At 38.6% G+C, this 13,818-nt stretch overlaps 1 protein-coding gene across 4 annotated transcripts in view; it reads right to left on the bottom strand.

Annotated features, from left to right (window-relative positions):
• Window positions 1-13,818, bottom strand: part of XPO7 (exportin 7) — an 85,043-nt gene that overhangs the window by 37,248 nt on the left and 33,977 nt on the right. Inside the window, exon 1 of one of the 4 annotated variants that reach the window (XM_012435268.3) lies at window positions 336-448. The exons of 2 other annotated variants lie outside the window; for them this stretch is intronic. In XM_012435268.3, the coding sequence (XP_012290691.1) occupies window positions 336-356 (21 nt within the window). In that variant the 5' untranslated portion in view covers window positions 357-448. Of the gene's footprint in view, window positions 1-335; window positions 449-13,818 lie in introns of those variants that run through there. One more of the 4 variants, XM_012435269.3, reaches the window with a different exon arrangement.

Genomic DNA, 13,818 nt, shown 5'->3' with positions numbered 1-13,818 from the left:
AAAGAAAATACCTATATACTTTATCATTCCCTTGAAGATCAATCACACATGATACATTTTTCCCCTTGCAAATACCCAGTCTAAGCTTTCCTAAAAGGCTTTCAAATAAAAATTCAGAATTTACTTATTCTGCTATTAATGTAAGAAGTGTGAAATACTAGAGGCACAGCTACTAAAACTAAACACATAAACATGGTATAAGTGCCCCATACATTTTCATATAGCTTTAAATATTCCTTTGAGTAGTGTTATTAGTTTACAATAATGTACATGTGTAAAAACAGTCACCTGTATGAGAAAACCTCTAGAGAAAGCTTCAGGATGTATTTACGCACCTTCCTCCCTGGATCCCTCATGTCTAAAGTTCAGCAGACTCTCTTCTGTTGCACTTTAAACTCTTACTTCGGTTCCAAATTTAAAATGAAAGGGTCAAAATAAATTCAACCCTAGCATATGCTCACTCAGAGATAAGACAACGGAAACACCCATAAGCAAACTCTTCTTTCCAAATCTTGAACCAGTTCCAGGGAGGCAGGAAGGGGTATGGGTGTGTGCTTTGGTCAAAAACCCACAGGGATGCATATATACTTGCACTTAATGCAGTGTTTAAAGGCAAAGAGGAAAGTAACTAGTTAAGACTATACTTAAATATCACCTTTCACTGACTTAAGTGGAGAGTAAACATCTGTTAACCTTTAAAGGAATGGTTTGGACTTTAAGAAAAAATTGGAGCCTACTTTCACCAGCAGCAAGCACAGTTTGAGGGATCCTACTATTAGAAAGGACAATTCTGACAAGAACAAAAATAATTAAACAAACTAACCTGTGTAAATTGCTTAAATATATTACACAGCCAGTCTGCCCAAGGCTTTTCATTATCACTTGAGTTCATTACACTGTGTCTTTATAAATCACAGCTTTTCCACTATGTAGGAAAGTCCTTAGGGCAGGATTCATATTTTACTCAACCTGGTTAATAAATTTCCCACACTCAAGGAAACAAGAACGATGAATATTGACACCCTAAGATCATCAGTCTCACTTCAGAGAGCCCCTGAAAGAACAAAAAAACCTTGCCCTGAAAACAAAACAAACCATTTTCCAAAACATCTTCAGATTTTGATTAGGCTTATATTTAACTTGTTTCTCTCTGACTTCCAGGGATTCCGCTTAAAATATTCTTCAATTCGAAAGCACAGAGAAAACTGCAATTGCAAAGTCAGATGTCAAGCAATAAAGTTCTACAAGTAGTACCAGAGTTTATTCACATGGCTTATGAACACAAGTAGAAGATAAGGCTAATTACATACATTCCATAAAATACATGCAAAAGCCATTTTTATCCTTGGCAGCACTGCTCAAGACCCTATTGAACACTGAATCAGTTTAATTATAACCACTCATATTCCTAAGCAAGGCATTAAATCTCCTTCACAAAATTTTGCTTCAACATTGAAGTCTGTTTTTCCCCACTCCTACATGATGATACCCTTAAAAGAAAAAAATTATTTAGGAAAATAGGTAACACGAGAGACATCAAGAGAAAGCCACTGTAACTAAAATGTAAGCTGCTATAAAACCTGGCATCAGGTACTGGGGAGTCGCAGCAGCCTCTGAACCTCCACAGCCATCACACACTTTTAAGCTTTTCAACATCCTGAACCTTCTCCCTAAACAGTCCTGGTGCTTATGGTAAATGACTCTCCTTAAAGTGTGATCAATCAGTTCGCATGGTTCCCCCACTGCAACTCTCGTTTATGTTTATTACAACAAAGTTGTTCACATGACAATGGCTAAGCATCTGTCACAGGTAATTCCTTACTGCTAAAAACCTAAATGCAGGTTACAGCGGGCGTTTTGTTGTTGTTTTGTTTTGATTTGCTTTAATTTAGCAGACAAAACATACTGCAGGGTAAGTCTGGTAATGAGTTCTAAGCTCAGGAAACAAGACTGTTTAAAAAACAAAAATGCAATTTGACCATTTACACAGTTTGAAGAAAGACAGCTCCATTTTTTTGTTCCCAGAAGAACAAATGGGAAACAATTTTGTTTTCCCAAACAATTAGTGGAAACATCTGAAAAACAGGGTCATTTTATTTGGATTGCCCACACTACTGATGAAGGAGAGAAGACTGAGACATTAGCATTTATGCTCCTTTGGTTACCAGTGTTTCCAAAACAAATCTAATGGTTAGGTTCTTTTGAATCACCTTTTTTTTCTTTTTTACCCTAGCATAAAATAATTTATCCTACCATTATTTGATTAGCTATGAAAACTAGTACTTCACATTAAGGGTGGCAAACAATACACCACAGCACACTCCTTTGCATGATAACATCTATATCCAATGTTTGCCTATTCGCCAGTTCTCATTAAGGATATCTATTCTGTGATGCCACTTTGGTCAGAGAAAATCCTCCAGAGAAGAATGTCTATTTTCCGTTCCTGAAAAATTGCCTATACTCCATGGAAAAACTTCTGCCTGTTCTTGCTGGAATACAAAGCATATTTGGTGAAATGCTCTATAAAAGCGGAAGGTGATCTTCAGCTAGCAAAGTACTGCTTTTTAGTATAAGAAACTCAAGAGGATTAATTCCCAAACCTAGAAACAGACCGATTTCACCAACATAATTACAATGAAGGTATTAAAAGAATGCATCTTCTTTAATATCTAGCAACACCAGTATTATACAGTTTATTCAACTTGGGTAGAGAAAATGCAGCTCAGTTATTCTTATTTCAATATAAGATGAGATTTGTTGAGATTACAGACCTTAGAATATAATGATTTGCCTGACAAGTTGCCACTAAATTAGGGGAAAATCAAGATTTTGTTTGCACATTAGACATTATACTACTTCACAAAGCAGAATACCTTAGATTTTACTTTATTCGTATAATATTGCTCTTTAAATAGCCCAGTGGTTATACTTTTAAATTAGCCTCACTGCTTAAAAAAAATCCACATGGAGATTTCCAATCAGAGACTAGGATTCATGCTTTTAGTAAAAACTCAATGACATTCCCAGTAAAACTTGAGTACTGAACTAGACACAAGCATAATCCTTGGGTGACCAGTCAGATCTGCAGGTGTTCTGAAGAGCACATCCTTAACCTGACTGCCACCCGGCCACCTAAGATAAGGAGAGGCTGCCATCATATTACAAAGTGTAGGCACAATCCAGAGACATTCTAATGAACTTAGAGTAGATTTACCAATTTTGTAGCTGAATTATCATAATTCAAATGCCACAAATATAAAAAGAACTGCGGAAACCCACGCCACTTTCACCCTTTTCACTTACACCCCCCTCAGTTGCAATTTTTTTTGTGTGTACTGGGAAACAGTATGTTGAGTAAATTAAAATATTTATACTGAACCTTGCCAGAAAATGAACCATTTTAAGGACCTAGAAGGTTAATAAAATTGACATACAAATTACATTTTTATCTATTTAATAAGGCATTCTTACAGTCAATAATTGAGTAACCAATTATCACAGATAATAAAAATTTAGTAACAACAATTATTGTTAGAAGGCAAATGGCAAAACAGTATGTAGAGTATATTATCATTTGTGACGCATGTTAGTAACTTTATAGAAGAAAATCTGGATTAATACAAATCAAATTTAATTGTCTCTGGGAGGTGAGAATATGATAAATTTGAACTTCTGTAACTCTGGAAATTCTGACCAAAAAAGAAGAAAAGAACACCCTATGACCCAGCTATTCCACTCCTAGATTGCATTCCTCTGTAAGCAGAAAAAAAATCCTAACAACTGTAAAGATAAGCATTTTTTAAAAGGGCAATTTATGCTACATTTTTTTCCTAAATTAACTCTTCACATTAGTAATATTTTACTAATTAATAGCTTATTCTGTTACTAATCAGAATTCATAAAACAATTCATAAAACCAAAAAGACAAAAAGCTATTCTCAAGGCTAAAAAACAACGCTTGCATTTATTACTAATTCTATTTTCTTTTTTCTTACCAATGCTGGTAGCTTTAGTGGCCTGAAAAGAACATTCAAGGTTTCTTCTTGTTTATAAATTTATATGAAAGGCAATCATGGTGGCCAAAGTCATCTTGGTTTATAGATGTATCAGCAGATTTCTCAAAAGTTATTTACTGCAGTAGAGTTCACAGGGCAAACTTGCTTGCTCTTTGAATAAGAATGTTTATAAATGCACACTATTTATTTTTAAAACTCAGTTTAAGGAAAAAGTTTACCACGTCAGTGCCAAATACTTCTTTATGTACTTTACAAGAGAATAAGCCAAGCAGTCAATAAGCAAATGAAAAGGTTTGCAACCTCAATACTCATTAGGAAATGTAAATTCAAACCAGGATGAGATAGCCACTAGAATGACTAAAATGAGGCCAAGAGTGGTGACTCATGCCTGTAATTCCAGCACTTTGGGAGGCTGAGATGGGCAGATCATATGACTTCAGGAGTTCCAGACCGCTTGGCCAACATGACGCAACCCCGTCTCTACTACAAGTATAAAAATTAGCTGAATGTGGTGGCACATGTCTGTAGTCCCAGCTACTCAGGAGGCTGAGGCAGGAGAATTGCTTGAACCCAGGCAACGGAGGTTGCAGTGAGCCAAGACCTTGCCACTGCACTCCCGTCTGGCAACAGAGTGAGACTTTGTCTCAAAACGAAATAAAACAAATGACTAAAATGAAAAAGCCAAGATCAAGCATGTGGAACAACTAGAACTCATGTGTTGCTAGTATAGCTTGAATTGATTCAAATACATTAGAAAACTGGCAGTATAAAGGTACACATATGGAGGCTGTACACAGTGGCTCACACCTATAATCCCAGCACTTTGGGAGGCTGAGGTGGGAGGATTGCTTGAGCCCAGGAGTTCAAGATCAGCCTGGGCAATATAGGGAAACCCCGTCTCTACAAATAACAACAAAAAATTAGCTGGGTATGGTAGTGGTGACTCTGTCATCCTAAGTATTCAAGAGGCTGAGAAAGGAGGATTGCCCAATTCTGGAAAGTCAAGACTGCAGTGAGCTGTGATCATGCCACAGTACTCCAGCTGGGGTGACTGTGAGACCTTGTCGAAGAAGAAAGAAGAAAGAAGAAGAAGAAGAAGAGGAAGAAGGGGAAGAGGAAGAAAGGGAAGAAGAGGAAGAGGACAAAGAAGAAAAGGAAGAAGAGGAAGAATAAGAAGAGGAAGAAGAGGAAGAGGAAGAAGAGAACACCCCCTATGACCCAGCTACTCCATTCCTAGATATACATCCAGTGGAGATGCGTACCAAGCTTACTCACGGCAGCACTAAACGTAATAGTTCCCAAACAAAAAGCCAAATACCCATCAATAGTAGTATGGGTGTTTCATTTCTTAATTTGTGTGCTGGTTACCCAGGCATGTGCAGTTTATGAAAATTCACTGAGTTTGTGAATTTCTAATTTGCATATTTTAATTATTTGTATATTTATAATTCATTTTTCTGTATGTATGGATGAATGCCACCAAATTCTCTAGTTACTTATTGTCATCGATTACTTTTTAATACTAATGGAAAGAAGTTTTCATCAACAACCTACAACTGCACTTTAGATTCAGAATGTTCCAGTTTTACAAAACTTAATGCTTTTATAACCATGACTCCCATTAGTTTCTTGGGAAGAACTAAGGTAAGGCTAAGAGAGTGAGTAACAGTTTTTGGTTGCAGATGCTGTGTACGTCTACTGCGGTAAAACAAGATAAAATACATGTTTTCCGCAGTGATAAGGCTATGCCAGAGCCTGGCGTGCATGAGATAAGGATGGCAAGTCTGCTACCATATGAGACTGCAAAATTCTACATTTAATTTCAAAATACTAATCAATTCTAACTTGTAATAAACACAGATGATCTTTGCGTTGTAGGTAATACGTGGCCAAAACACATGTAAACAAATTATTTCATGAAGTAAATAGCCATACTGAACCTAGTCACCGACTTATAAGTTTAACCCAAAATAATTCACTTAAGTTGTCACTTAAGTGTCATTACACACTAATAGTGCAGAAGAATGAAAGCTGCAGTACAAGGTGAATCCTCTAAAGGAGAGGTTTCAATCTGGGAGCCTAAAACTGGCCCATACTGATTTTTGATTTTTGTCTTGCACTGTGGTTTTAAAGTGACACAGTTGACAATATTTCATACTATCTGGTTTTCCAGCTTCCTATGAAAAATTAGAGCTCTGAAAACACTGGGCCTGCATTTTGAAGGGCACAGAGGGAGTGCTTTCCTGGGCAGGCTCTCTCTAGTTCCCCACGGCTCCTCTGTAAACAACTGTTGTCTCCCCTTGCTCTCCTACAATTTTGTCTCTCTTATCAGTGGTTCATTCCAGAAGGTCAAACTTAAAAAGTAGTGTGCGTGATAGGACAACAACAGATTTGGGTTTAACTTTGGGTACCACTGCTTCACAAAATTTGGTTAAACATAAAGAGCTACATAAAACTTAGAGAAAAAGAGTTCAATTGATACTGGATCGTTAGATACTGGGTCTTACTACCTAAATGTGTGACCTGGGTGAGTTAACTTCCAGGAACTTTACTTTCTTATATGTAAATATATATATATTTGTGTGTGTGTGTGAGAGACAGAGTTTCCCTGTGTCGCCCAAGCTGGAGTGCAATGACGTGCTCTCAGCTTACTGCAACCTCCGCCTCCCAGGTTCAAGTGATTCTCCTGCCTCAGCCTCCCAAGTAGCTGGGATTACAGGTACATGCCACCATGCCTGGCTGATTTTTATATTTTTAAGTAGAGACGGGGCTTCACCATATTGGTTAGGCTGGTCTCGAACCCCTGACCTCGTGATCCACCCACCTCTGCCTCCTAAAGTGCTGGGATTACAGGCGTGAGCCACTGCACCCAGCTTTTATTACATAATTTTTAAAAGACACTTCCAGTTCTAAAATTCTTTGATTGTAATATACTATCTTTCGTATTTTAACTATATTAGTGAATCAGAATTCCAAGTAGACAAATATTAAAATGATCATGAAAACGATGATTAGGACAATTTGTTTTTAATGTGAGAATGACATTTTAAAAAATAAATTGGGTAACACTCACGTCCCTGTGATTGTAGCATAGGATCATTACCCACAAAACAACTTCTGTTACCTAGTAGCAGGAATAAGGTTTCTTTTGAAGTTGATTCAATACAGAGTAATGGTTAAGATTTTAGGTGGCAGACAAATCCCTACTCCTTCATCTACTGTAGGAGCATGATTAAGTTACTCAAATCATTCAAACATGTTCCCTTCTTTTACACACAAATAACACCCACTTCGCAAGGTTGTAAAAGTCAATGAAGTAATGTGTGTAAATTGCTAACCATTACTGGCTATTATCGATTCTACTGGCTACCCAAAACTCTGGAGAATAGCAGCTTTTATATTGCTTGCATAAAAGCACACAAAATCTGCAGTTTCTTTTAAGGGGATTATAAATGCCCTTTCCCTGTAGGGCCAGGAGGACTGGGGATAAAATATATAATTCATCCTCATTATTCCAAGATCCTGTTTTTGTGAATTCAACTACTCACTAAAATGTAACTATCAAATCAATATTTGCTCAGGGCGCTTCCGCAGTCATTCACGCACATGGACAGAGTGGTCAACAATTTGAGTCACCTGACTTACACGTTCCCAGCTGAGGCTGAACACTGCCATGCTTTCCCTTCTTTTTTTTTTTTTTGAGACAGTCTTGCTCTGTCACCCAGGCTGGAGTACAGTGGTGCGAACTCGGCTCACTGCAACCTCTGTCTCCCGGGTTCAAGTGATTCTGCTGCCTCAGCCTCCCACGCCCAGCTCGTTTTTCTATTTTTAGTAGAGACAGGGCTTCCCACTGTTGGCCAGGCTGGCCTTGAACTCCTGACCTCAGGTGATCCACCCACCTCAGCCTCCCAAAGTGCTGGAATTACAGGTGTGAGCAACCATGCAGGCCTTGCTTTGCCTTCTTGTTTCAGCTTTCACACTGTAAGCAAGTGTAAGGTCCTTTATGGTTTTTTTTTTTTTTTAACTGCCATGTTTCTTGCAGTTTTGTGCTTTTTGTTGGTAATTCCACTGCTTAAAATGGCCCACAGAGTGCTGAAGTGCTGTCTATGTCTAGCTCCTAACTTCAAGAAGGCTATGATGTACCTTACAGCAAAATTGTGTGTGTTAAATAATTCAGGCACGAGTTATTGTGCTTTTGGTCATTAATGTTAATAAATCAACAACATGTATTAAATAAAGTATCTTTAAACAAAAACACAAATAAAACAAGGTTGTATATTGCTTGTTTGATGCAAATGTTGTGACCAGAGGCTGGTCTGAATCTAACCCTATATTTCCCCAAGGAGCAATGCGTCAGTATTTCCTAATTCGGTGTTCTTGGCGACTTTCTAGAACATGACAACAGGAATAATGAGGATCAGTTCCATTTCTGGCATCACTGGGTGGGATTCAGTACATACTTCCCCATGTAACTATATTTAATGCCACTCTTTAAGGGGATTTGTTCAAATAGAAGTATTTATTAGCCGATATAATTTCCATATTAATGTCTGTGTCTCAAATGTTTTCTTAAATCACCATTTGTATTAATTATGCATATACTATGACTTTAGTACTATAACTTTAGTACTAGAGCACAGTGCATGCACAGGATGGAAATGGAAAGTACAAGACTGTCTGGCACACAGTAGGCGCTTCATAAGAATGTCTTAACATTTGGGTAAGTCTCTTAAAGCTTCCAAAGGAACTTCTTATTTAAAATGGGAGATCGATCACATATCTAATTTTGTTCCCTTCCAAAACTCAACTAAAGTACTAAAGGTATTGAAAACAAAAGAAAACCCCTAAACCCTCAAGATCCCAAAGGACAGATAGGGAAGAAAGGAAAAGGAACAACGTAATTTTAGAATCCAAAAAAAAAAAATCAATGTTAACTGACTTAGATGACCTAAGAAAACCAAATCCCTAGCTAGCAGTGAGGAAAGCTGAAAACAAACCTCATTTATGCTACCTACTCAGATGTTATGGTGAAGTGGGGTGGCCCAAACAAGGAGAAACAGGGTGAAAGTATCTGAGAAGTTAGATTCCCAGATAGTCCTCTTCACTGTACGCCTCTCAGTAACTGTCCTTGTCTTCAGACCGGGAGAAATCAAGCCAGTCAAAAGCACATCTGAAGCTATGGGCACCCTGTAGCAAATAGGCTGACGAAGCAGGAGGCCGCTCAGTCCTCCCTCACTGGGTTCCACACAGAAATTTCAGTATGTAGATACACTCTTTAGGTAGGAGTTTAGAAGATTTTCCCCTGAGAATCTCATGAGTTACAAAGCAAAAAGTTGCAGATACACTAATATGTGGGTTACCCCACAAACTGCACACCCGATCACCCTCTTGTGATGCCTCAGCAGACAAGCCTCACCATGCTTTCAGAGCTTCCAGTCAGCTTTGTATTCTCTTAATCTTGATCATGAGCAAATAATCAAGTATTATAATCTGAAGAAAGCCTTTAACATGGAAGACAGACAGCTAAACAAGCAGAAAGCAATCTGGAACAAGTAAAACTATATAGGGAGAAGAAAACTTGACCACAAAAACAAAAGATGAAAGATGTGGAATAGGATGCTCTAAAAAAAAAACATTCAAAGAACATATAGAGATGTTAGAAAATAAACACATGATGACAGAGACAAAATATTCTATTGAGAGGTGGGAAAGGCCAGGCGTGGTGACTCACGTCTGTAATCTCAGCATGTTGGGAGGCTGAGGCGGGTGGATCACGAGGTCAGGAGTTCGAGGCCAGCCTGGCCAATATGGTGAAACCCTATCTCTAATAAAAATACAAAACTTAGCTGGGCATGGTGGTAGGCACCTGTAGCCCCAGCTACTCAGGAGGCTGAGGCAGGAGAATCGCTTGAACCTGGGAGGTGGAGGTTGCAGTAAGCTGAGATTGCACCACTGCACTCCAGTCTGGGCAACAAAGCAAGACTCCATATCAAAAAAAAAAAAAAAAGAAAGGTGGGAAAATAAAGTTAAAATTTCGCAAACAGAGCAAAAGGACTAAGATGGAATGAGCAAAGTTTAAAAAAATCAGAGGCCCAGTTCAATAGGTCTAACATCCAATTAACAGGAGTTACATAGAGAACAGAGAATGGTGAAGGAAAGGAAGTTATCAACAAAATAATTTCAAATAACTTCCTAGAACTGAAGAACATAAGCTGCCAGACTGAAAGTGTCCACCTAATGCGAGCAGAACACATGAAAGTCAACCTCACTACTGTGAAACCTCAGAAACCTGATGACAAAGAGAAGATTCTATAAGCTGCTTTTAGCAGACAGAGAAACACACACAAAACAAAACAACAGGATCAGGAATCAGATGGCTCTGGACATCACAAAAGCAACACTGGAAACAAGAAGCCAACAGAACAATTTCTGCGAAATCCTCTAAAGAAAAAGCTCCAGCATAGAAGGCTATACTCAGCCAAGGATGGAATCACATATGAATAGAACAAAACTATCTTTGGGAGTTTAAGGCCACAAAAATTGGCCGGGCGCAGTGGCTCACGCCTGTAATCCTAGCACTTTGGGAGGCCGAGATGGGTGGATCACCTGAGGTCAGGAGTTCAAGACCAGCCTGGTCATCATAGTGAAACTCCATCTTAAAAAAAAAAAAAAAAGCCACAAAAATCTATCTTCCATGCTCCCCTTTTCTAAGAGCTACTGAGGAATATATTTCACACCAAAGTAAGTGTAATTCCATAAAAAGGTAAGCATGGGCTGGGCATGGTGGCTCACACGTGTAATCCCAGCACTTTGGGAGGCTGAGGCAGGTGAATCACCTAGAGCAGGAGTTTGAGATCAGTCTGGCCAACATGGTGAAACTTGTCTCTACTAAAAATACGAACATCAGTCGGGCGTGGTGGTGGGCACCTGTAATCCCAGCTACTCTGAAGGCTGGGTGAATCGCTTGAACCTGGGAGGTGGAGGTTGCAGTGACCCAAGATCACACCATTCCATTCCAGTCTGGGAGACAGAGCAAGACTGTGTGTCAAAAAAGAAAATAAGGTAAACACAGAATATGAGACACGAGTTTTATGGTCATGCTGATCCTATGAAACCCAACAGAGAAGAGGGATTTCAAGGAAACCCCTAAAAGGATGGTGAAGGGAAATCTCAGGGCAACAATTGTGAGCTGGCCATGAAGAGCAACCAGGCCTGGCCAAGTGCAGTGGCTCGCGCCTGTTACCCCAGGACTTTGGGAGGCCGAGGCAGGTAGATCACAAGGTCAGGAGTTCAAGATCAGCCTGGCCAAGATGGTGAAACCCTGTCTCTACTGAAATTACAAAAATTAGCCAGGCGTGGTGGCGGGCACCTGTAATCCCAGCTATTTGGGAGGCTAAGGCAGGGAACTGCTTAAATCCGGAAGGCAGAGGTTTCAGTGATCTGAGATCATGCCACTGCACTCCAGCCTGAGCAACAGACGAGACTCCGTCTCAAAAACAAACAAAAAAAGAGCAACCAGGCCTTATTCAACCACTGTGGCTTAAGGGACAAATCATATTCACAGAATTATCACCAAGATCTGTGCCACCACTGCCCACTTTGACCTGAGAACAGAATACCTGGATGAGAATTCTCATTTAAGATTTAATCTTAATCCAGGTTGAAGTTTAGTGTACAGAAAAGCCCTCAATTGACAAAATAACCACTGTATTTTAAATTTGGAAAGTTTTTCTACAAAGATGCACAATCATTTTTAACAAATGTTCCAAAGACAAGAGGCAGTTGAGTTCTGATAAGGAGGAAAAAAAAACCCATAAGCCTGGCTTTTGCCACCTTCACTTACTTCTTTATAAAAAGGAAGGTTGTTTAATGCCTTTCATGGAACTTGATTCTGCATGGACAATATTAAAAGACCAAAACAATGCATTCCGCTATGAAAATGGCTGAGTATAAAAGATTATACAGGCCAGTCAGATCACTTGAAGAAAGGATGCCAATACCCAGCTATTTGAGAACCCAAATTTGCAGTGTGAAACAACCACATATGTAAATAAACTTTTCTGCTATATTACCATTTCCCTAGAAACTACATTTTTATAAGCAGTTTATTTATCTCCCATGCTGGGAGAACAATCCTATAATAGCTCAATACTCCTAAGAATGTTAACCAACATCTCAAATAACTTAAATCGATGTGATAACTGTCTTGAGATTGTCAATTTTTTTCCTTATAAATAGTGATGTTTATCACACAGTAAGCAAGGTCAAACAATTGACTTCTAAAGTTCTGGAAATTATAGCCTACTGCCTGATATTAAAGGAGTCAAAATATGAGAAAGAGTTGTATAAACTCACTTCATTAAGTTCTGATTTCCAAGGGCTATTTGTTGGAGTTCTTATGTAAGCTTTACTGCAGAGTGACACTGTTGGGCCAGTGCACATTTATTATTATTTATTTATTTATTTTTAGACAGAGTCTTGCTTTGTCGCCCAGGCTGGAATGCAATGCGCAATCTCAGCTCACCGTAACCTCCACCTGCCAGGTTCAAGCAATTCTCCTGCCTCAGTCTCCTGAGTAGCTGGGATTACAGGCATGTGTCACCACACTGGCTAATTTTTGTATATTTAGTAGAGACGGGTTTTCACCATGTTGGTTAGGCTGGTCTTGTGACCTGACCTCATAATCCACCTGCCTCAGCCTCCCAAAGTGCTGGGATTACAGGCATGAGCCGCTGTGCCTGGCCCACATTTATTATTTCATGTTTTTAGTATCTATTTGATACAATATTCAAACCAGATTATTGGGTGTATTTTGTGAATAATCCTATTAAAACTTCCATTTACACACTGTATTACATATAATAGAGCAAAGGAAGCAATCAGAAACACACAATCACCAATTCTCTGAGGCCACCAAACAATAAGCTCCATCATTATGTTTTGCAATGACGAGATAAAAAGGATTTCAGATTCAAGCAATTATACCTAGGTATATTATTAGGCTGGCCAAATACATAAACTGACCCAGAGAACATCAAGGATCTTCAGCAATCTTTGGATTCCTCAGTCCCCATCTTTTTTCTGTATTACATTACTAGTTCTTACAATCTCCAGGATAGAAATTGCATTTACAAACAGAATCTAATTTGCTTAAGAAAATGAAAAGGCTAGTTACTGAATGAGAGAAAACATTCATTCACAAAAATCTGATATAGGACTGATCCCCAAAATATACAAAGAACACTTAAAACTCAACAATAAGAAAACCCAACTAAAAAAATAGTCAAAAGATCTGACCAGACACCTCACCAAAGATATACAGATGGCAAATAAGCATATGAAAAGATGGTTTACATCATCTATCAACAAGAAATTGCAAATTAAAATAACGGTGAGATACTACTACACACCTATTAGAATGGCTAAAACCCAAAACGTTTACAACACCCGATGCTGGCAAAGATGTGGAACAACAGGAACTGTTTGGTGAGAATGCAAAATGGTACAGCCACTTTACAAGACAGTTTGGCAGTTTCTCACAAAACTAAACATACTCTTACCATATGATCCAGCAATTGCGGTCCTTGGTATTTACCCAAATGACTTGAAAACTTATGTCTACACAAAAACCTGTACACAAATGTTTATAGCACTTTATTCATAATTACCAAACTTGGCTACAAAAAGACATAGAGGAAGTTAAATGCATATTGCTAAGTTTAAAAAGCCAATCTGAAAGGCTACATCATTGGATGATTCCAACTACTATTTGACATTATGGAAAAGGCACAACTATAGA

Source organism: Aotus nancymaae, unplaced genomic scaffold (assembly GCF_030222135.1).
Source record: "Aotus nancymaae isolate 86718 unplaced genomic scaffold, 86718_ANA_hifiasm-v0.15.2.pri h1tg000079l, whole genome shotgun sequence".
NCBI classification, from domain to species: Eukaryota; Metazoa; Chordata; class Mammalia; order Primates; family Aotidae; genus Aotus; species Aotus nancymaae.
Note: the sequence above shows the minus strand (reverse complement) of the source record. Positions and strands in the feature narration are given on the sequence as shown.